General features: G+C 42.3%; 1 protein-coding gene across 2 annotated transcripts in view; it reads left to right on the forward strand.

The window, feature by feature from the left end:
- Positions 1-5,950: 5,950 nt before the first annotated feature.
- Positions 5,951-22,570, forward strand: part of kdm2ab (lysine (K)-specific demethylase 2Ab) — a 28,316-nt gene continuing 11,696 nt past the window's right edge. For both annotated transcript variants that reach the window (XM_015945923.3, XM_015945933.3), the window contains exons 1-15: positions 5,951-6,117; positions 6,510-6,552; positions 17,709-17,847; positions 18,057-18,135; positions 18,227-18,273; positions 18,604-18,782; positions 18,876-18,982; positions 19,091-19,184; positions 20,288-20,441; positions 20,543-20,658; positions 21,016-21,142; positions 21,214-21,497; positions 21,587-21,664; positions 21,776-22,033; positions 22,183-22,311. In XM_015945923.3, coding sequence (XP_015801409.3) covers positions 6,517-6,552; positions 17,709-17,847; positions 18,057-18,135; positions 18,227-18,273; positions 18,604-18,782; positions 18,876-18,982; positions 19,091-19,184; positions 20,288-20,441; positions 20,543-20,658; positions 21,016-21,142; positions 21,214-21,497; positions 21,587-21,664; positions 21,776-22,033; positions 22,183-22,311 — 1,827 coding nt within the window. In that variant the 5' untranslated portion in view covers positions 5,951-6,117; positions 6,510-6,516. The remainder of the gene's footprint in view (positions 6,118-6,509; positions 6,553-17,708; positions 17,848-18,056; positions 18,136-18,226; positions 18,274-18,603; positions 18,783-18,875; positions 18,983-19,090; positions 19,185-20,287; positions 20,442-20,542; positions 20,659-21,015; positions 21,143-21,213; positions 21,498-21,586; positions 21,665-21,775; positions 22,034-22,182; positions 22,312-22,570) is intronic.

The following is a 22,570-nucleotide window of genomic DNA, read 5'->3' on the forward strand; positions in this document are numbered from 1 at the left end:
TGAGTTTGTTTAATATCATCTGTTTGCATGATGTAAATGCTACAGTTGATGTGCATTATGGATCCTGGCTGTAATGTAGCAAGTCCATGACACAGACTTTTGCTATGGTTGTAGGATAAATGAAACCAGGCTCAATAACTATTGTTTTAATGTTTATTTAAAAAGGGTGACTCGTTTGGACCTGTAAGAAGAAGAGTTGGTATGAATATTGAGGATTTAAAGTGGTAAATGAGTGTTTGTACTTGTTTCCTTTGTGCTTCTGGAGTTGTTCCAGCTAAAAGAGTCCCTGGGGAGCTGTAGCACCTAAAAAAAAAAAAAGGTTCCGGAGCATTCCATTCAGGAGGAATGGGAGGGGTGACCTGTGAAATTGCTCTAGGAAGGCAGATTAGTTTCATTGAATGTTTTTAGGATTAATTAAAGATGTTTCTATTTTTGTATTGTAATTATTTAAAGAGATCTTAGAGATAAAGTTTGTAAGTATAATTTAAGAATATGGAAGGATTGTATTCACCTGGGTCTGGTTTTAGGATTGGTCCAGTTAGTCACAACTGTTATAAATACAGCTCTGTGTTTGTTGGAAGAGTGTTGGATGGAGCGGCAGGCATGGATTAATCTATAGATAGATACTGCCAAATAAATAAAGGGAACACTTGACACAAAGTAACTCCCAAGTCAATCACACTTCTGGGAAATCAAACTGTCCACTTAGGAAGCAACACGGACGATCATTTTCATGTGATATTGTGCAACTGGAATAGAGAACAGGTGGAAGTTAAAGACAATTAGCAAGACATCCTCAATAAAGCAGTGGTTCTGCAGAATGTGACCACAGACCATTTCTCAGTTCCTCTGCTTTCTGGTAGATGTTTTGGTCACTTATGAATGCTGGTGGTGTTTTCACTCTAGTAGCATGAGACAGAGTCTACAACCCACACATGTGGCTCAGGTGGAGACAGCAGGAGTTGGAGCAGGTTGTCCAGTAGGGATGTAAGAAAATATTGATATGGCAATATATTTTGAAATATTTTTCTTCAATATTACATTGGCTCGGTGATCTGGTCAGAATGCCTCCTGGACGCCTTCCTGATGAGGTTTTCCGGGGACGTCCAACCGGGAGGAGGCCTAAAGGTAGACCCAGGACACGCTGGAGGGACTATGTCTCTCACCTGGCATGGGAACGCCTTGGGATTCCCCTGGAAGAGCTAGCTCAAGTGGCTGGGGAGAGGGAAATCTGGGCCTCTTGACTTTGGCTACTGCCCCAGCGACCCAGCTCTGGATAAGCAGATGAAAATGGATGGATGGATTATATTGATATTCAAGAGCCATGTATCAAATTTTTGGAAGAATTTACATGCAAACATTTGTGTGTTTTCTTTTCTTTTGGTGCAATTCAAACGCCGACCGCTAGTTGGCAGCTGTGTGCATTGGGTTTTGTTTCCACCATTGAAATGTAAAACCCTTATTATGGTACAGATACCTCATGTTTAACATGTTGCATATCGGTTTGGGCTGTTTATTTTTCTACAATAAATTCAGTCTAAAACAATTGCCAATATCGTCTGGCTGAATGTATCGCAATATATTGTGATATATCGTATTGTATCACCAGAATTTCACCAATACACATCCCTATTGTCCAGTAATCGGAAGGTTGCAGGTTCGATCCCGGAACTGACCAGAGAATGCTGCTGTTGTGTCTGCGGGTAAGACACTTAACCCACCTTGCCTGCTGAGGGTGGTCAGAAGGACTGGTGGCACCAGGGCTCGGCAGCCTTGCCTCCGTCAGTGTGCCCCAGGGTAGCTGTGGCTACGTCGGTGCCCATCCCCACCAGTGTGTGAATGTGTGTGTGAATGGGTGGATGACTGTGTTGTGAAGTGCCTTGGGGGAGCTGTAGAACCCTACAAAGGTTCTGTACAAATACATACCATTTACCATTTAGCCCATCCAGGATGGCACATCAATGTGAGCTGTGGCAAAAAGGTTCGCTGTGTCTGTCAGCGTAGTGCGCAGAGCATGGAGGTACTACCAAGAGACAGGTCAGCACATCAGGAGACATGCAGGAGGGCAACAACCCATCAGCAGGACTACTGCCTCTGCATTTGTGCAAGGAGGAGCAGAAGGAGCACTGCCAGAGCCCCGAAAAATGACCTCCAGCGGACCACAAGTGTCTGCCGAAATGGTCAGAAACCAACTCCTTGAAGGTGGTTGGAGGGTCCAACATCCACAGGTGGGGGTTGTGCCTACAGCCTAACACTGTGCAGGATTTGCAGTGCCTACAGCCTAACACTGTGCAGGATGTTTGGCATTGGCCAGTGAACACCAAGATTTGCAAATGATGCCATGAGCTCATCACAAGTGAACGCAGGTTCACACTGAGCACATGGGACACAGGGTCTAGGGACACCATGGAGTACATTCTGCTGCCTACAACATCCTCTAGCATGACCAGTTCAGCAGTGGGTCAGTAATGGTGTGGGGTGGCATTTGTGTGGTGAGGCTGCACAACCTGACTGCTATTGGGTGGCTACTGACAGAAGATCCTCAGACCACTTGTAAGACTGTATATTCACCCTGGGTTAATTCTAATGCAAGACAATGCTAGACCTCATGTGACCCCCCCCCCCTTTTTTTTTTTGCTACCCCCACCTAGATTTTATCTACATGTTTTTGTTGGTTTTTAAATGGTTTTATATGTTTTTATTTTTTATGTTCATTTCTGCTGTGCAGCGCTTTGTTTGGTCCTTGGGCCATGTGAAGGCACTGTATAAATAAAGTTTAGTAGTAGTAGTAGTAGTAAATTTGTGTGACTAAAACCAGAACTCCATGGGTTAATATATTTGATTTCCATTGATCAGTTTTGTGTGACTGTTGTCAGCACATTCAAGTATGTAAAGAACAAAGTATTTAATAAAAACATTTCATTCATTCAGATCTAGGATTTCTTATTTATACCAACATCCAGTGTGGGTCCTTAGTCAAGACCTTAAGACCACATGACCACAGCACAGAAAGGCATCGGTAGAGATACCAGGGGAGCCAAACACCAGCTGCTGATAGACCGAGCAGTTGCCCAAGACTGCAAAGCCAGACACACCAACCTGTGCACAGCCAGGATTGGTTAAAGAAAGCCTATGACTCAATGCCGCACTCGTAGATCACTGAATGCTTTGAGTTGCAATATCAACAGGAGTCAGAGAGCCTTCATTGCAAACTCAATAGTCTCTATCAAACGTGACATATACCAAGGAGACGTCCTGTCCCCACTGCTGTTCGGCATAGGTTTGAACCCTCTCAGCCAAATAATCAAGACTGGCTATGGATACAGACTCAAGAATGGAACCACAACCAGCCACCTCCTCTACATGGATGACATAATGCTGTATGCCTGAACGAGCGAGACATTGACTCACTGATCCACACCACCAGGATCTACAGCACTGATATCGGAATGTCATTCTGACTTGATAAGTGTGGTCGAATGGTGACAAAGAAAGGGAAGGTAGTCAACGTGGAAGGGGTCTCACTCCCACAGGAACAATAGCAGATTTTGAGGACAGCTTTATTATTCAAGGGATGCTTTACAAATGGCACCTCAAATGATTTGACATTCTGGAATTAAATGAAAATGTGGTAATGATACCTGCATTAAATGCAGCTGAAATAAACCTTAAAAATAATTAAAAAGTAAAAATAACATTTGCATTATTGTGAGTGTCTTGTGTTGAGATTGCATCTCCTCACAGCTATTTTGTGTCTCATTTCTACAATAATAAGTGCTTCAAACTGGCTTTGCTTTGAATTCATTGTCACTGAGGAAATATTTGGTTGTTTTGCAATAATTTGTGTCATAGTTTATTTGGTGTTTAGGTGTTTTATTTTAGGGTTTTTAATACATACATTTGTTTTTTAAATTATCCTGGTGCAGTCTAATTTTAGCGTATGTCGCGAGCATTCAGTTTTTTCCTCATTCTTGGCGTTTCATTCTGAAGACATCATAGGAAATATACAGGTGCTGGCCAGTAAATTAGAATATCATCAAAAGGTTGAAAATATTTCAGTAATTCCATTCAAAACGTGAAACTTGTACATTATATTCATGCAATGCACACAGACCAATGTATTTCCAATGTTCATTACATTTAAATTTGATATTCATAAGTGACAACTAATGAAAACTCCAAATTTGGTATCTCAAAAAATTAGAATATTCTGAAAAGGCTGAATATAGAAGACACCTGCTGCCACTCTAATCAGCTGATTTACTCAAAACACCTGCAAAGGCCTTTAAAAGGTCCCTCAGTCTTGTTTTGAAGGCACCACAATCATGGGGAAGACTTCTGACTTAACAGCTGTCCAAAAGACAATCATTGACACCTTGCACAAGGAGGGCAAGACACAAAAGGTGATTGCTAAAGAAGCTGGCTGTTCGCAGAGCTCTGTGTCCAAGCACATTAACAGACAGGCGAAGGGACGGAAAAAATGTGGTAGAAAAAAGTGTACAAGCTCTAGGGATAACCGCACCCTGCAGAGAATTGTGACGACAAACCCATTCAAAAATGTGGGGGAGATCCACAAAGAGTGGACTGCAGCTGGAGTCAGCGCTTCAAGAACCACCACGAGGAGACTCATGAAAGACATGGGATTCAGGTGTCGCATTCCGTGTGTCAAGCCACTCTTGAACATGAAACAGCGCAAGAAGCGTCTCGCCTGGGCCAAGGACAAAAAGGACTGGACTGATGCTGAGTGGTCCAAAGTTAAGTTTTCTGATGAAAGCAAGTTCTGCATTTCCTTTGGAAATCAAGGACCCAGAGTCTGGAGGAAGAGCGGAGAAGCACAGAATCCACGTTGCATGAGGTCCAGTGTAAAGTTTCCACCGTCAGTGATGGTGTGGGGTGCCATGTCATCTGCCGGTGTTGGCCCACTCTGTTTCCTGAGGTCCAGGGTCAATGCAGCCGTCTACCAGGAAGTTTTAGAGCACTTCATGCTTCCTGCTGCTGACCAACTTTATGGGGATGCAGACTTCACCTTTCAACAGGACTTGGCACCTGCACACAGTGCCAAAACCACCAGCACCTGGTTCAAGGACCATGGTATCCCTGTCCTTGATTGGCCAGCAAACTCGCCTGACCTTAACCCCATAGAAAATCTATGGGGTATTGTGAAGCGGAGGATGCAATACGCTAGACCCAACAATGCAGAGGAGCTGAAGACGACTATCAGAGCAACCTGGGCTCTCATAACACCTGAGCAGTGCCACAGACTGATCGAGTCCATGCCACGCCGCATTACTGCAGTTATTGAGGCAAAAGGAGCCCCGACTAAGTATTGAGTGCTATACATGCACATTCTTTTCATGTTCATTCTTTTCAGTTGGCCAACATTAGAGAGACAAACATTTTTTCATTGGCCTTTAGAATATTCTAATTTTCTGAGATACCAGATTTGATGTTTTCATTGGTTGTCACCTATAAATATCAAAATTAAACGTAATAAACATCGGAAATACATTGGTCTGTGTGCATTGCATGAATATAATGTACAAGTTTCACGTTTTGAATGGAATTACTGAAATATTTTCAACCTTTTGATGATATTCTAATTTACTGGCCAGCACCTGTATACGTTTATTTGACTCTTCTGCTCATGATGCTCCCCTTAATTTTGTGTCTAGAAGACACACTCGACGCACAAAAACGTGGACGATCCATCCCATTATATAACCAATCATGGTGTATCTTTGTGTTTCATTTTGTCATAATGAAATCAAAGAAATCACACGTCAGATGGTGAAGCTAAAAATTATCTATGGTAATGTAATCCAGTTCTTTAAATTACACCTGCTGTGTCCTATCACAGCAAGGCTGTGATCTTAATCTGACCAATGGCGTGAGATAGGGGGCGGGCCGTAAACGGTTTCGTTTTTTTGTGTGTGAGTGTGTTTTCTGACTAGCCGAAATGGCGGCCTGGAGCGTCGAGTAACTTTATCGCACAATAATAAACAGAACAATATATGGAGGGTTAAACAACATAACATGGGAACGAACTTCACGGTTATGTTTCCAAGGCTCTAGTCGGGACACATTGTTTTAGCCACTACGTTTGAAAAGAGTTAAAAGGTAAAAAGTAAAGCTTCTAACTGCTGTAGACGGGCTAACGACAACTAGCTAGCATCAACGGTAGCCGACGACTTCAGAAGCGATAGTCAGCTGAGCTATTTGCAGATGACGCCAGGCTATTTAAATCGATACACTGTGTCTTCTTTTCTTGTCGAGCTATTGACACTTTTTTCGGCACTTGTCTGCATAAGAAATGCCAAAAGCACAATGTACATGTTTGCAATTTTATGTGATGCTAACCGTAGCTAGTTGGCTAACGTTAGCAGGACGGATTTCAGAGAAAGCCATCACTGCCCCTAAATTGTAAACCACTGTAAAACGTTGGAATAGTCATTGCGTTTTGTTTCAGTGCACCCTAATGACCCATTCCCAACCCGATTCCTCTTTTGTAGACTGATTATGGAGGATCATCATACACGGTACAGCAAACGTTTGGTAAGTAACTGCTGCATCTAGCCGCATCGTCCGCTGAACACTTGTTTTATGTACACAATACCAGGCTGAGATGTGTTATCTGACGTCTTTGCTTCTCTCATAATGGTTTCAAAAGCATTGAGGTGGTTAAAAGTGCTGTTTGAGTCGGACAGCTAGCTTTTCTTTGACACATTGAGTCAGAGCAGCAGGCGTTCGGGGGTAAGAAGTCTTCTGACAGTAATGAACTTGTTTAAAGAGCCTGGGTTCAGAAGGTCAAGTTCACCATATAACCTGACAGCGTTTGTTCTGCGACCTCGCTTCCCCTTTGTAAATAAAGCAATACTCTTTCTAATCACTGGCTATTAGTATCAATACACCAGTGACTTTTGATGTGAAAATCTAATATTTTAATGTTTTTAGAGTTTAGAATTGGTGGTTAGTTGGCTTATTTGCCAAAAACACTTCTTTCTAGAAAATTAAACAAACAACAAAGATTGATGTTTTACTTTAAATTTATATCTTTCTGTTTTATCACTTTATATTTTAGTTATGTTAGCCTTTCCTTATTTAGCAACAGTATATTAATAATACTCTGAGTCTCTGAGCATTAGAGTTTAGATAACACTCTATCTGGTATATTAAAAGGATGGGGGTGGGGAAGTACAAGAGCAGGGGTGTTGTGCTTGATCCATCTGTCGAGCCTTATTGGTGGTGGTGGTGGTGGTGGGGGGGGGGGGGGGGGGCAGCAATGTGTAGATGATTTAACTCCTATTGTAATGCTGTTGTAGTTCCTTTCTGACATGAGCTGCTTTCGTAGCTGGTTGACTGATCGTCTTGGATCAATGCGTTTTGATTTTATGCCTTAAACGGAACATTATGAGGATTTGTTTAGATAAAGGGACCATCTCCCTTGGTCTTATCAGTAATTGGTTATTTTTGCTTTATGTGTGTGTGTGCAGTTGGTTCGCTAGTTAGTTTTTATGCAGACTATGAACAATAATTTTTCTTTTAATCATCTTTACAATAAAACAATTAAAAAGATCAGTTCTTAGGGGTTTCCATAATCCACATATACTGTTTCTGCTGGCTTTCACGCAGTTTATTTACCCAACTGTCTGAGAATTGACAGATTTTTTTTAGTATGTAAGTAAAGTAAGTTAAGTAAAAGTTTATTTATATAGCGCCTAGGGTTGTCACGGTATGAAAATTTAACCTCACGGTTATTGTGACCAAAATTATCACGGTTTTCGGTATTATCGCGGTATTTTTTAAACGGTGTTGCATATGTTCAGAAAGCATTGATAGTCCTGTTCTACACAAACTGAAATAGTTTTGAAAATGTTTAACAGTGTTTATTAAACCTAAAATAACACAAAGCCTTAGCAAAAGTGCAACTTTTCACAAGTAAAGGAACAAATAGCTTATTTTTCTGGAACATGTTACAGTAGTCAGTGCAGGTTTAAATTATACAAATCCAAACATTCAAAACATAAACAATATGTAAACAAATCAAAGAAACACCACTTGTTTTCTCATATACTTGTTTTCTTCATTATCAAAATGAAAATCTAAAACTCCAGTCCACACTTGACTTGAGCACTGTACAAGTCAACCTTAAAAAATATGTATTTAAAACAAATAGCCACTTTAAACAAATTACTAAAATAACTACTACACTATGTAATCAAATCCAAATGTTCAAGTATAAATGGCATTGAATAAGTAAAAAATCAATGACAAGGAACTAATTGTATATTTCTCTTCATCATCAACAAATAAGATGCTTCATCCAGCAACAGGGTGTCTGTGTGACACGGTTTAAATGCTGGCAGAGGACGCTGCGGCTGCAGTATATAGTGACTCGTTGCATTCTCCCTCAACCAAAAGTCCTCACGTCATGCATTTCAGCTAAAATGCTAATGTTAACTTACCTTGCACTGGCTGTAGAGACGTGGGTGATCGTCACACAGATGTGCCATTAGATTCGAAGTGTTACCTTTTGCAGACACTTGTTTCCTGCACGTTCTGCAAACGGGATAGCCGTCTTCTACAGGTGCTGGCCAGTAAATTAGAATATCATCAAAAGGTTGAAAATATTTCAGTAATTCCATTCAAAACGTGAAACTTGTACATTATATTCATGCAATGCACACAGACCAATGTATTTCCAATGTTCATTACATTTAAATTTGATATTCATAAGTGACAACTAATGAAAACTCCAAATTTGGTATCTCAAAAAATTAGAATATTCTGAAAAGGCTGAATATAGAAGACACCTGCTGCCACTCTAATCAGCTGATTTACTCAAAACACCTGCAAAGGCCTTTAAAAGGTCCCTCAGTCTTGTTTTGAAGGCACCACAATCATGGGGAAGACTTCTGACTTAACAGCTGTCCAAAAGACAATCATTGACACCTTGCACAAGGAGGGCAAGACACAAAAGGTGATTGCTAAAGAAGCTGGCTGTTCGCAGAGCTCTGTGTCCAAGCACATTAACAGACAGGCGAAGGGACGGAAAAAATGTGGTAGAAAAAAGTGTACAAGCTCTAGGGATAACCGCACCCTGCAGAGAATTGTGACGACAAACCCATTCAAAAATGTGGGGGAGATCCACAAAGAGTGGACTGCAGCTGGAGTCAGCGCTTCAAGAACCACCACGAGGAGACTCATGAAAGACATGGGATTCAGGTGTCGCATTCCGTGTGTCAAGCCACTCTTGAACAAGAAACAGCGCAAGAAGCGTCTCGCCTGGGCCAAGGACAAAAAGGACTGGACTGATGCTGAGTGGTCCAAAGTTATGTTTTCTGATGAAAGCAAGTTCTGCATTTCCTTTGGAAATCAAGGACCCAGAGTCTGGAGGAAGAGCGGAGAAGCACAGAATCCACGTTGCATGAGGTCCAGTGTAAAGTTTCCACCGTCAGTGATGGTGTGGGGTGCCATGTCATCTGCCGGTGTTGGCCCACTCTGTTTCCTGAGGTCCAGGGTCAATGCAGCCGTCTACCAGGAAGTTTTAGAGCACTTCATGCTTCCTGCTGCTGACCAACTTTATGGGGATGCAGACTTCACCTTTCAACAGGACTTGGCACCTGCACACAGTGCCAAAACCACCAGCACCTGGTTCAAGGACCATGGTATCCCTGTCCTTGATTGGCCAGCAAACTCGCCTGACCTTAACCCCATAGAAAATCTATGGGGTATTGTGAAGCGGAGGATGCAATACGCTAGACCCAACAATGCAGAGGAGCTGAAGACGACTATCAGAGCAGCCTGGGCTCTCATAACACCTGAGCAGTGCCACAGACTGATCGAGTCCATGCCACGCCGCATTACTGCAGTTATTGAGGCAAAAGGAGCCCCGACTAAGTATTGAGTGCTATACATGCACATTCTTTTCATGTTCATTCTTTTCAGTTGGCCAACATTAGAGAAACAAACATTTTTTCATTGGCCTTTAGAATATTCTAATTTTCTGAGATACCAGATTTGATGTTTTCATTGGTTGTCACCTATAAATATCAAAATTAAACGTAATAAACATCGGAAATACATTGGTCTGTGTGCATTGCATGAATATAATGTACAAGTTTCACGTTTTGAATGGAATTACTGAAATATTTTCAACCTTTTGATGACATTCTAATTTACTGGCCAGCACCTGTATTAACTGTCCCTCAGCATTTTTCAGAAATCCCAAATATGCCCATACTTCCGATTTAGTCTTCTTTGAGGGCGGATGGATGTCCTGGGCGCTGCCGTCTCCTCCTTCGGCCATTATTTCAGCTTCAAAGTTTTGGTGCCGTTGCAAACTAAAAAGTGCGTGTGCGCGCCGCGGGAACTTCAGCTGAAGCGACGGTGGCTGGTAAGGGTCATCGCGCCGAAACCGCGGCCACGGTAAACCCACCGAGATAATATAGTTTTTTAAAAACTGGACGGTTATTTTTATTGTCAACTTTTTTACCGGGGTTTACCGCTATACCGGTTACCGTGACAACCCTAATAGCGCCTTTCACAGATATAAATCACAAAGCGCTGTACAACATGATAAAGATCAGGGCAAATACCTCTAACCAATAAAAAACATCAGGAAAACAATAGCAGTGATAAAGTAGAAAATAAAATCATGAGTATAAACAAAGTGAAGGTGTGAACCCGAACAAAGCCATCTGTTTGAAACATTTAGGGAGGGAACGCCTGGATGAAAAGGTGAGTTTTTAGATGATTTTTAAAGACCTCCACAGTGTTAAGAGACACGGAGATTTGAAGGTAGACTGTTCCAAGGTCTGGGTGCAATAGTCTGAAAGGCCCTGTCCTGTTTTAAAGAGCAAGTTAACTGAGAAACCTTTTTAACTTTGTATTTTTGAATTATGATCAGTCACTCAGAATTTCACATGCAGGCTGAACGTGAAAATGGTTACTACACCTATTTCCTGCATTAGCCATCGATAGAAAACTCTCAGGTCAGAAAAAGCCAGCTAATCAACATTCTTGTACTACTCACCCATCTTGGCTCACGACAGCGAATGCTGTTGGCGCCTCTTGGCTTTTAGAAGCTAACTGTTAGCATTAGCAACTCCACAACATGGCAGAACTCCTTCAGACTTGTTTTTAATTGTGGAGGTAAAAAAAATCAACATTGCAGAGTGAACAAAGTCAGTGGAGGAGACATGCTGCTGTTAGCCAATCAGAGGCGAGATGTCCAAATATCATTCATAATAATTAGTAAGACTCCAAATTTTGTTTTCATACCCCCCTCTCCCCATCATGGGCTAATTTCCACTTTCTGAAAGAGAAGTGCCAGTATTTATTTTTCCCCACAAAGACTGACTCACAAGGCATTCATTCATACTAGAGATCTCAGGAAATGTATTGGGGCTGCACAATATATTGCAAATTAGGGCTGGGGATAAGCGATTATTTTTAAAACTATTATTCTGATGATTATTTTATCGAATAGTCGACTATTCTAATGACTATTTAGATGATTAATCTAATGATTATTTTTCTATTGCAGTTAATAAAAAACAAAAAATCTCTAATAAATTCCTCAAAAAATTGATAAATTATTACTGTAAGAGAATAAACATACAGGCCTTCCATTTTGTGTAACACTGCTTTTATTGTGTTGCGGTTGGTTATGTTCTGGTGATGTGTAGAACTTGGAGTGCAGGCTGCTGCCTGAGAGGTGGTTGAAGATGGAGTGTCTCCATACTGCTTTGTTTTGGTCACTTATGTGCGTGAGGCGAGTGGTGTTACGACTCTTCCTGGGGAGTTTGGCTTGTGTACAAAAAGGAAGGGACAATAATTTGGGATTTAAAAGTTAAAATGATGATCAAGTTTATTTACAACAACAAACAAACAAAAATCTTTCCATCCACAGGTTGGGAATAATAAAACTAATTCTGCCTGTGGGGAATTGAAACAAAAGTACAAATAACTAGGGATGTCCCACTGGGCAAAGATTACAGGGTTCTGGACCAAAATAAGGATCTCCAAAGGTCCAAACTCTAAACTGGGTGGTTAAAACAAACTCAAGGTGATATTTTAAACTTAACCGAAACCCACAACAGTCTAAATGTAATAAAAGGGAGATCTGCACCACAAGAAAGATGAGCTCTAAACCGAAACGGTACAGCTTATCCAAACGCAAGAAGCTGTTAGCGAAGATGCTAACAGTAGCTTTACCAACGTTAAGTTCAAGTTACCAAGTTTAAATAAACTTGGGCTTGGGGAGAAATTATGACACGTCTCTAAATAAAGTAAAAATTTCTAATGCAGAGTGGAGACAACCCATAGAAGCACTGATCTGATCTCATTTCAGAGAAAAATAGAACAGGTTAGATGCACCTACTAAATAAAATTACTAACAAACTCAGGAATCTGTTTCTTTGCTTCACTGTTCTGGTGCTGAAAATATCACTAATGCGGGTCAAAGGAGATACACAGATGAATGCACCTCTTATTTATTATTTGGAAGCTACATTTACTGCAGCTGGCAGAGGCAGAGATTTTTTCTATTGATACACGGTATTTACAGAATCATTTTAAATTTTAATAGGGGAAGACTTCAGGAGGGAGCGGTAAAATACAGGGGGTCCCCAGCAAAAACAAGAAACTTTACAAGTCTGATGAAACCCGCTGGTTTTCCATCAGGCAGTCACGGGGCAGCTCCAACGACCCAGTGGCTGTGCTGGGTCAATGTTATCGAGCTCAGTCCGGCTCGGCCGTGTACGAGCCGAGGCGACGTCGTGCTCTGCTTAAGAAGAAGTGTTATTTTCCCGCTTCAGAAGAAGCGTCCAACGTGTTTTTACGCTTTCTCCGAGACATGTCACGTCGCTAAGTTGTTAGCGCTAACACGTCAATAGTGCAGCGTAGCCTGCTGGAGGTTTTAAGGGTTCAGATGAAACACCCAACCTCTCAGGCTGCTCACACATCGAGCTTAAGTTGTCGCTGTTGCGCTCACGCCGTAATACAGTATTAGATGTGGTTGAAGTCAGACATGAAAAAAATAAATTTTACATGAATAAGTGATGTTTAGCCAGGTGGGGGGAGGAAAACCTGGCCTAATAAGCACTGGAGGAAACCCTGTCAAGATCGTCAACACTCGTTTATCTTAATGCTATTGAAACATGTAAACCAAAAGGCATTATATCCACTGCTACCTTTCTAATTTTAAACTCAGTAACTTATGCTGTAACTTCACCTTGCCCTGCCTACTCCTCCTTGCTGTCTGCCGGCTATGATCACAATCGACAACATAGTAGTTCCCGCTGCTTCTTCGGGAAACGGAGCAAAAAAAAAACTTGGGATCTTGTAGGCGTGGCGGTGGGATTTTAGCCGTGGCGGGCCGCCACGGCTATGTAAGGGAAACCCTGAATCTAGTAGCAGACGGACATTGTTCCCGGTCTTCAGTATTTGGCGGAGATGTTAGCGAAGGCAGAGAAGAAGGCGAACTAGAGGAAAAACAGGCAGATTCCTCCTCTATTTACAAACTCCTGGGGATGCAACAAGTGGGCGTGGTGCGTCGACTACCGGATCTGACGTAGACAATTTTTTAGAATCGAGCCGTCGATGTCATAGAGGATTCGCTACAGCCCTATTGCAAATATATCGTTATCGTGATATCAGCATGCGCAATATGCATACCGCAAAGAAGAGATAAATATTGCAATGAATGGTCAGCTCAGATGTTTGCTACACATAATGCATTCTTTCAATCAAACAGAAGAATGATGTTTTTTAACAAATCAAATAGAGCTCTTTACCCATTTGGCCAATAGACCCTTTTACTACCTACGTCATCAAAAGTTGCGCGCGCAGCCTGGCAACGAGAGTGAAGGCTTCCTCATTCACACTCGATACTAAAACAGCGTTTTAAACCCTTTGTTTTGAAGTTCTGAGCACATAAAAATGTCGGGTTGTTGCGTGTATGGATGCCAGAATCGCTTCTCTTCAAGCAGTGGACTGAAACTTTACAGAATTCCGAAGGGAGCACATCCATTTCAGCAAAATCGGAGGCGTCTGTGGCTGCAGGCCATCAAAACCGGACTGAAAACATGATCCGAAATGCTCGAGTTTGTAGCGCCCATTTTATATCAGGTAAGGTAATTATGTACTAAGATTACACCAGAAAGCTGGTTAACGTGTGTTCTATTAAATAAAGTAAGTTGCGTTTGCTGGTTTGCTTTTAAGCAGTCTATTTATTTACTAACACAAAGCTCATATTCAAATAAAATTGCTGCTGTGTGGCTGCAGCATGACCCAAGTCTGGAACATCAAAATGACAGAATTAAACAAATGTATACGCTTTATTTCATGCTTCAAATTAACATTTCATTCTAATTCATCTGTATTTTCCCACTGCATATTAGTATAAACTGTATTTCTCTAAAATTAACACGATTGTACTCTGAGCTAGCTAAAAAAAGAAACCTATGCTATACTCACCCTGCCATGCAGGTACAGTTGGCTGTGAAGACGTAGTTCTCTGGTTTGTTTACTATGACCCAAGCCTCGTACATAGCAGTCTTGTGTCCTTGTCTTTGGCTAGGAAGGACTTCTGCCTTCAAGACGCAAAACTCAGAGTCTATGTCATGATATTTTACTTTCTGTACGTGGCCACAGACAACATAGTTGTATGCTGCTAACGATTTGCATGCCCATAGCTTCTCACGTGTGTACTTACTGGGCCTCTCCACTAAAAACGTATATATATCGGGCCACTGGATATCTGGCCACTCACCTACATCTTCCACCCATTCCGTAATGCCACAGGGATCCGGGAGTCTGTTGCCATTCGTTAAAGTGAGTTTAATAATATAACATTCAAGATTTGTCGGTGATAACCCCGCAGCATAGCTTGATAAAGCCTGAAACAACGCCATTCTCTGTTGCCAAGCTGCACGCGCATTCTCGCTGACGTTAAATTGTTTACAAACAGTAAAAGGGTCTATTGGTTGGGTTCTCATAGGTTAGATGGTTAGCACTAACACTTAATTTTGATGGTTAGTAAACCCCTGAGTTAGCTTTGTTCTGCTCTTTCAGCTGATTCTGCTTTTCCCGGGATCCACTCATTCCATGTCTGGAATGTCAACTCGCTGGCGGGGAAGGAGTAGGAGCTTGTGGCAGAGGTTGAGCAGTATCGGCTAGATATAGTCTCACTCACCTCGACACATAGCATTGGCTCTGGAACCCAAGTCCTTGAGAAGGGGTGTACACTCTCCTTTGCTGGAGTTGCTCCGGGTGAGAGGCGGAGGGCTGGGGTTGGCTTTTTGTTAGCCCCAAGACTCTCTGCCTGTGTGTTGGGGTTTACCCCAGGGGGACGAGAGGGTAGCTTCCCTGCACCTTCGGGTCGGGAAATGGGTCCCGGGATCTTGAATTGAGCTTCATCATCCTGGTCTCTGCGTCTTCGTGTGCGCAGAATTATGCTTAACATAGGTCCGATCAGTGAGAGGAATTCTATCTCTTCGTCTGCCATGTTTGACTGAATGGCTTTGTTTGGGTAAATGACGCAAGTACGCCCGCCGCACTATGTCCCCCCCCCCCCCCCCCCCCCCCCCAACCTCTGGAACTTTTCCCTGCTGTGTGAAGGCAGCCGGAAGGAGGAGTTCCGGTACAAAAGTGGTGTGTCTGAAAACACAGTTCCGGTTAAAAACCGGATTGAATTGTCCACACATATTCAAGAATGTCTATCTGAAAAGGGTTCAGAAGACACAGGTGGGGGCCTCAACTATCTCCTGGATTAAAGTCTACCTGACAAACAGACCACAGTTTGTGAGGCTGAAGAACTGCACATCAAACCAGGCGATCAGTAACATTTAGCACCACAGGGGACTGTACTCTCACCATTCCTTTTCACCCTGTACACCTCAGACTTCCAGTACAAATCAGAGACCTGTCATCTACAGAAATACTCAGGTAACTCTGCAGTTGTCGGGTGTATCAGAGATGGACAGGAAGCTGAGTACAGAGAGCTGGTGGAGCGCTTTATGGCATGGTGTGGAAACAATCATCTGACCTTGAACGTGAACAAAACAAAGGAGATGATTTTAGACTTCAGAAGAAACAGGGTGGAGTCAAACACTGTTTCCATCATGGGAGAAGAAGTGGAGGTGGTTGAGCAATACAAATACCTTTGAGTTCATTTGGACAACAGACTGGACTGGAGAAAGAACAGCAAAGCCGTTTACAAGAAGGGACACGGCAGACTGCACTTCTTGAGGAAGCTTAGGTCCTTCAATGTCTGTAGCAAGATGCTGCAGATCTTCTACAAGTCTGTTGTTGAGAGTGTAATCTCTTCAGCCATCGTCTGTTGGGGTAGCAGCATCAGAAGCAGGGACCTGAAAAGGCTCAACAGCCTAATAAAAAAGGCTGGTTCTGTTCTGGGGACGACTGTGGAACCACTGGAGGAGTTAATGCAAAGAAGGATTCTCCAGAGAATCAAGAAAATTATGGACAACCCTGAGCATTCTCTTCACAAGACTGTCCGACAACAGATGAGTGTCTTCAGTCAGAGGCTTCTTCAGTTTCGTTGCAACACTGACCGCTACTGGAGATCCTTCCTGCCAACAGCCATTGTAATATACAATAACTCTTTGATGACTTGATTATTATTATTATTCTGAGCTACTACAGCAATCAATTTCCCTCTGGGATTAATAAAGTATTTTTGAATTGAATTAATGAGCTTTGGTTAATGACTGAAAGAACGAGATCGCGGTTACAAGCGGCCGAAATGAGTTTCCTCCGTGGGGTGGCCGGGCTCAGCCTTAGAGATAGGGTGAGGAGCTCGGACATTTGGGAGGGACTCGGAGTAGAACCGCTGCTCCTCCGGATCAAAAGGAGTCAGTTGAGGTGGTTTGGGCATCTGGTCAGGATGCCTCCTGGACGCCTCCCTGGGGAGGTGTTTCGGGCATGTCCTGCCGGCAGAAGGCCCCCGAGTCGATTCAGGGCACGTTGGAGAGGTTACATCTCCAATCTGGTCCGGGAATGCCTTGGGGTCCTGCCGGAGGAGCTGGTGGAGGTGGCTGGGGAGAGGACGGTCTGGAGCTCCGTAGATGGGATGCTGCCCCCGCAACCTGGACCCGGATAAGTGGAGGAAGATGAGACGAGAATCAGTTCACAACAAGAATAATCTTAAATGTCTACTTTAAAAAACTCTTATTTTCTCTTTAAAATTGTGTGTTAACAGAATTAAGTTTGATTGAAGAGGTAATTGTGCCCAACTCACCAACAAAGATTGTTGCTCAACAGGTTGAGCGGGTTGTCCAGTAATCGGAAGGTTGCAGGTTCGATCCCGGCTCCGGACAGATAATTCTGCTGTTGTGTCCTTGGGCAAGACACTTAACCCACCTTGCCTACTGGTGGTGGTCGGAGGGACCGGTGGCGCCTGTACTCGGCAGCCTTGCCTCTGTCAGTTCGCCCCAGGGCAGCTGTGGCTACATTGTAGCTCATCACCATCAGTGTGTGAATGTGTGTGTGAATGGATGAACGATACATTGTAGTGTAAAGCGCTTTGGAGTCCTTACTCTGAGAGGCGCTATACAAGTGCGGGTCATTTATCATTAATCATTGTGCCAACTAAAATGAGTCAGCATAAAGAAACTCCTGCTATCCTCGTCAAATAAAATTGTTTTGTGTTTGATGTAGAAGGTAACAGAAAACCCTCTTATCTTCAGCGCACAGGCACGCGTCGCCGCTATCAGGATGATGGGATCTCAGATGATGAAATTGAAGGCAAACGGATGTTTGACCTGGATGAGAAGCTGCAGTGTGAGAGGTTTGGCTCTGAGCTGGTCAAACTTATGGAGGGTAAAGGTGAGACATCTGCCTGTAAATAAGCAGTCATATAATCAGATAGGACCATCTCATGTCTGGTAAAGGAAAGTAGTTATTAAAGCTATTAATAAAATGACAAGAGAAGAGATTATCTGCTAAACCGTAGCAGTTAGGTCTGGTTTTAGCTCAGTTACTTTTGAAGTTTGTGGCTTTCTGAATTATTTCTTTTATTTTCATCTCCTGTTTAGATTTCACGTATGAATACATACAGAGGGACGGGCTCCGGGAACCCATCATATTTAGGAAGGCTGATGGTCTTGGTCTACAGTAAGTCACAATGTCGAATCATACAACAACCACACAGAAGGTGCTGAGCTGTTACTCAGTAAATGCAACAATGTGACCCTCTCTGCCATAGGATGCCTGATTCTGACTTCAGCGTGAGTGATGTGAAGTTGTTTGTTGGTAAGTTTGTGACATGTTTATTAAAGTGATTGCATTTAGAGTTTGAAATCAAAAATACAGCACAGCTGTCCTGACGGCTGTAGTACCTTTTTAAACATTTTCTGGAGAAATTAGCAAGGCAAAACATTTCTAATATCAGTGTTGTAGTAGAAACCTTGTAACCATGACATCTTTTCTTTGACACTGTGATTGAATAACTTTTTCACTATTTTGGTCCTTAGGTGGCCCACACACTGTTGCACTTAATAAGAATTAGTTTAGAGCATGTTGAATTAGAAAGTACATATGTATGTGTTTTTATTGTTGAATCTCTGTAAAATCTCTTTATAGGAAGTCGACGAATCGTAGACGTGATGGATGTAAACACCCAGAAGGGAATTGAGATGTCAATGGCTCAGTGGGGACGCTACTATGAGACACCACCGTCTGAGCGAGAGAAACTCTACAACGTCATCAGCCTGGAGTTCAGCCACACGAAACTAGAGAATCTGGTCAAGCGACCGGCATCGGTAAGGTCATCGTCGTCTTATAGCTCTGACTAATCTAAATCTATACACAATCTAAAACATAAATTCCTCTGCTATGCTCCCTGCTCCACTCAGGTGGACCTTGTAGATTGGGTGGACAACATGTGGCCTCGCCATCTCAAGGAGCGACAGAGAGACTCCACCAATGCCATCATAGACATGCATTATCCCAAAGTCCAGAAGTGAGTAATCCACACTTAATCTTCACTCATGTGAAACTCTGTCAAGTGTGTTTTGTCTCAGTTTGGGCCTTTTATGTATTTCTATGTGAGCCTCTGTCTATTTCTCAGGTACTGTCTCATGAGTGTGCAGGGATGCTTTACGGACTTTCACATTGACTTTGGTGGAACTTCAGTCTGGTACCACATCCTGCGAGGGGCAAAGGTCAGTGTTGGCATCATGAGGCACAAAACACAAGTTTTAAAGTTTGAATGATAGCAAAAACACACAGGATTATAGGCAGATTGATTTTATCTCTTTTAGTACTTAATATCTTGTATTTGATCATTGAAATTTAAATTAGTGCCATGAATCTTTTTTCATGGTTTCATGCAAATCCCTTTTTATTACATTTGTTCTTTTGATCCGTTGTTCGTTTAAACCAAAATTTCTGAGTACCGGTTTCTTCTAAACTCCTGTTTTAATTATGACACATTTATAATAGTTATGGTGTCATTTTGAAATACTCTGCTGGTTCTTCCCATGTTACTCTGCAAATTCAGCTAAAGCACTAATTTGTATTGATGTTGTTATAAATGAGTCTTACCTCTAATGGGAGGCTTTACTGCAAAACACTGAATGTTATCAGGCTGGATTTTATCTATACTGCTTCTAAACTCATTATTACAAGTACGCAGAAAATGTTTAAACTTGTACAACATTTTTAAGTTTGGCCTAGACGTTTATAAAAAGCATAATCCTGGTAACGTGATCTCGGATTGATACAAGACCATCTGAAACCTCAAATAATAATCAAAATAGGTTTATAGGTGACAGAGGGCATGCTGTTCTTGGAGTCTCAGGAAACATCATACTGATTAAAACGTACATTTCTTGTCATCTAAAACAAATCCAAGATTTCAGAGGTTTCAAATCTAATCTGTCATCTGGTTTTTTCCAAAGTTTACAGGTGTAATTTTCTACTTGGATTCTAAATTATAAATCAAAACAAATGTAATGTTAATTATTTGTACTTTATTTTTACGTCTGCCTGAATTATCTGAACACTGATGCTTTCATGTAGTATCAAAGCTGCAGCTGAAAGCAGCTTGCCTCGGCCCAGTGAAATACTGACGTGTTGACTGCTCTCATGCATCCTCACTAATCAGGGATCCTTTCATCCCTCTTACTGAGTGGAAAAAAAAAGATAGTTTGAAAAGGTGGACCTGAATAAATGTTATCTAATGCAAGGGATAATTGAACTAAGTGAGCAGGTTTATTCTTTATTCTTCGGACCTGTTTATGCACTTACTGTGTACTTTCTGCAGGTGTTCTGGCTGATTCCACCCACACCTCAGAATCTGGACATGTATGAAAACTGGGTTTTATCAGGAAAGCAAGGAGACATCTTCCTGGGGGACAAGTGTCACGACTGTCAGAGGATAGAGCTCAAACAGGGCAACACCTTCATCATCCCATCAGGTGTGATGCCCTGTAACAACCAACCAGTTGAATACAGTCTTCTCCCTCTTCTGTCAGCCCAGCCTTCCTTTGACCACTCAGCTCTACTTCATGTGTTGTAGGTTGGATTCATGCAGTCTACACCCCACAGGACACTCTGGTGTTTGGAGGAAATTTCCTTCACAGCTTTAACATCCCCATGCAGCTCTGCATCTACAACATAGAAGACCGTACTCGGGTGAGAAGCTCAACACATTACTAGTTCTATTTGTTTGATTTTCATAAATAAGTTACCCTGAAATTCTTCTGTTCTGTCAGATTATGGGACTATAGAAGGCATGGTCATATGTAGATCATAGAGATTATAATGATCTTTTTCTCAGGACATCCATTGTTTCACTTCTTTGGTCTCCTGCCCTTTCTTGTATGTTTAAGATATTAGGTAGAGAGGCATCATGCCTCCCAGGTTTTACTAAAGCAGTAACATCTATTTATACACACACAGAATCAACGTTAGTAAACCTGTGCATTCATGTTTAGTAGTTTTAATGTTTTTGATCAAACCTGAATTTTATTACAACTAACCCTCTTTTAGGTGCCAGCAAAGTTTCGCTACCCATTCTACTATGAGATGTGCTGGTATGTCCTGGAGAGGTACCTCTACTGTCTGACCAACATCTCTCACCTCACGCCTGAGTTCCAAAAATACTCTCTTGGTATCGGTAAGGAAGAATAAAAACAAAGACAGTTCTATTTTGAAGCAGATTTATCACCAACCTGCACTTGCTTTCAGGACTGACCCCCTCTGACTTGGAGATTAATGATGTCTCCATGGACGAAACTTCAAATGGGATCAACAGTGACTCTGAAAATGAAGTTAATGTCACCGAATTGGAAATAAAGAAAGAAGAAATCGAAAAACAAAAGCCTCAAGTTAACACACCTCGGCATTTCCTGACCCCTTTTGAGTTGGAGGGCCTTTGGAACCTTCTAGGGAAGCTGGAGGAGCTTCCTGCCAACAAAAAGTGTGTTCCTGCTGGGATTCAAAATGCAGCAGCCCTGCTGGAGGACATGAAGGTTGGTGTTTCCAAACTTCTATCATTTCTAATCTTCATTCAGACCCATTTTCTAATAGTGCTATTTTCACGTCCCAATTTTGTGTCCAGGATGTCCTGAGGAAATGTGCATCTGACCAAGTTAAGCTAGTCTACACTGGGGAGCCTATTGTCAAATGGCCTAAAAGGGTGAGCACAGAAGGGAGTCTCGCACACATTCAGTTAGTTCAGAGTACTTCATCATCACATAGACTGGGGGACGTTCGTCTAAACTGTGTACTTTCTGCCTGATTCCTACAGCCATCATGGTACCAGCCTCCTGCTCCCACTCCACCTGCACCTGTTCTTTATCGTCCTATGGGCCCGTCCCTCCACAAGTCCCAGAGACCCACCAAAGGAACTTCACTCTCAGCTCTGAGGCGCAGACGAGTCAGGTGCAAACGTTGTGCTGGCTGTCGCAGGAAAGAGTGTGGTGCCTGCCAGTACTGCCATGACATGAGGAAGTTTGGTGGGCCTGGGCGCATGAAGAAGGGCTGCATGATGCGGCAGTGTTTAACAGTAGGTCCTCAAACTCATACTTAATATCTTTTGTGAGACTAAACAGATAATTGGGCATAAAAAGCCTCACTGATGAATTTCATTAATTTTCAAAGCTGCAATTTAACAAATCAGTGTCGCCAATAAATGTTATTTTATCCGCCCTCCAGCCTGCCTTGCCGAACACAGCCCGGTGTGCCGTGTGTGGAGAGGGGGAGTTTGATGAATCAAATCCGAGCACTCACTCTCTCATGGAGTGCACAGTCTGTTCACAGATTGTGCATCGACAGTGTGTGAAGGTGTGTTTTCTTCAGGTGTCTGGAAGCATTTACCCTTTTGATAAACCTAAAATCTGACTTGGTGTCCAATGCCAAATTAATTTATAGGAATTCCAAAACAGAAATCCTGTGTAACAGATGCATTCCTACTTAGGATCAGCAGTTTCTTTCCTCACTTATGGGAGACTGCAGAAAAGCTTTGACCCTTTTGGAGGGGACTAAAGAGAGTTTAAGTTTGTTGTGTTCTATAGATGATTTCATGACCAGGGTTCTAATGCCG

Source organism: Nothobranchius furzeri, chromosome 1 (genome assembly GCF_043380555.1).
Source record: "Nothobranchius furzeri strain GRZ-AD chromosome 1, NfurGRZ-RIMD1, whole genome shotgun sequence".
Classification (NCBI taxonomy): Eukaryota; Metazoa; Chordata; class Actinopteri; order Cyprinodontiformes; family Nothobranchiidae; genus Nothobranchius; species Nothobranchius furzeri.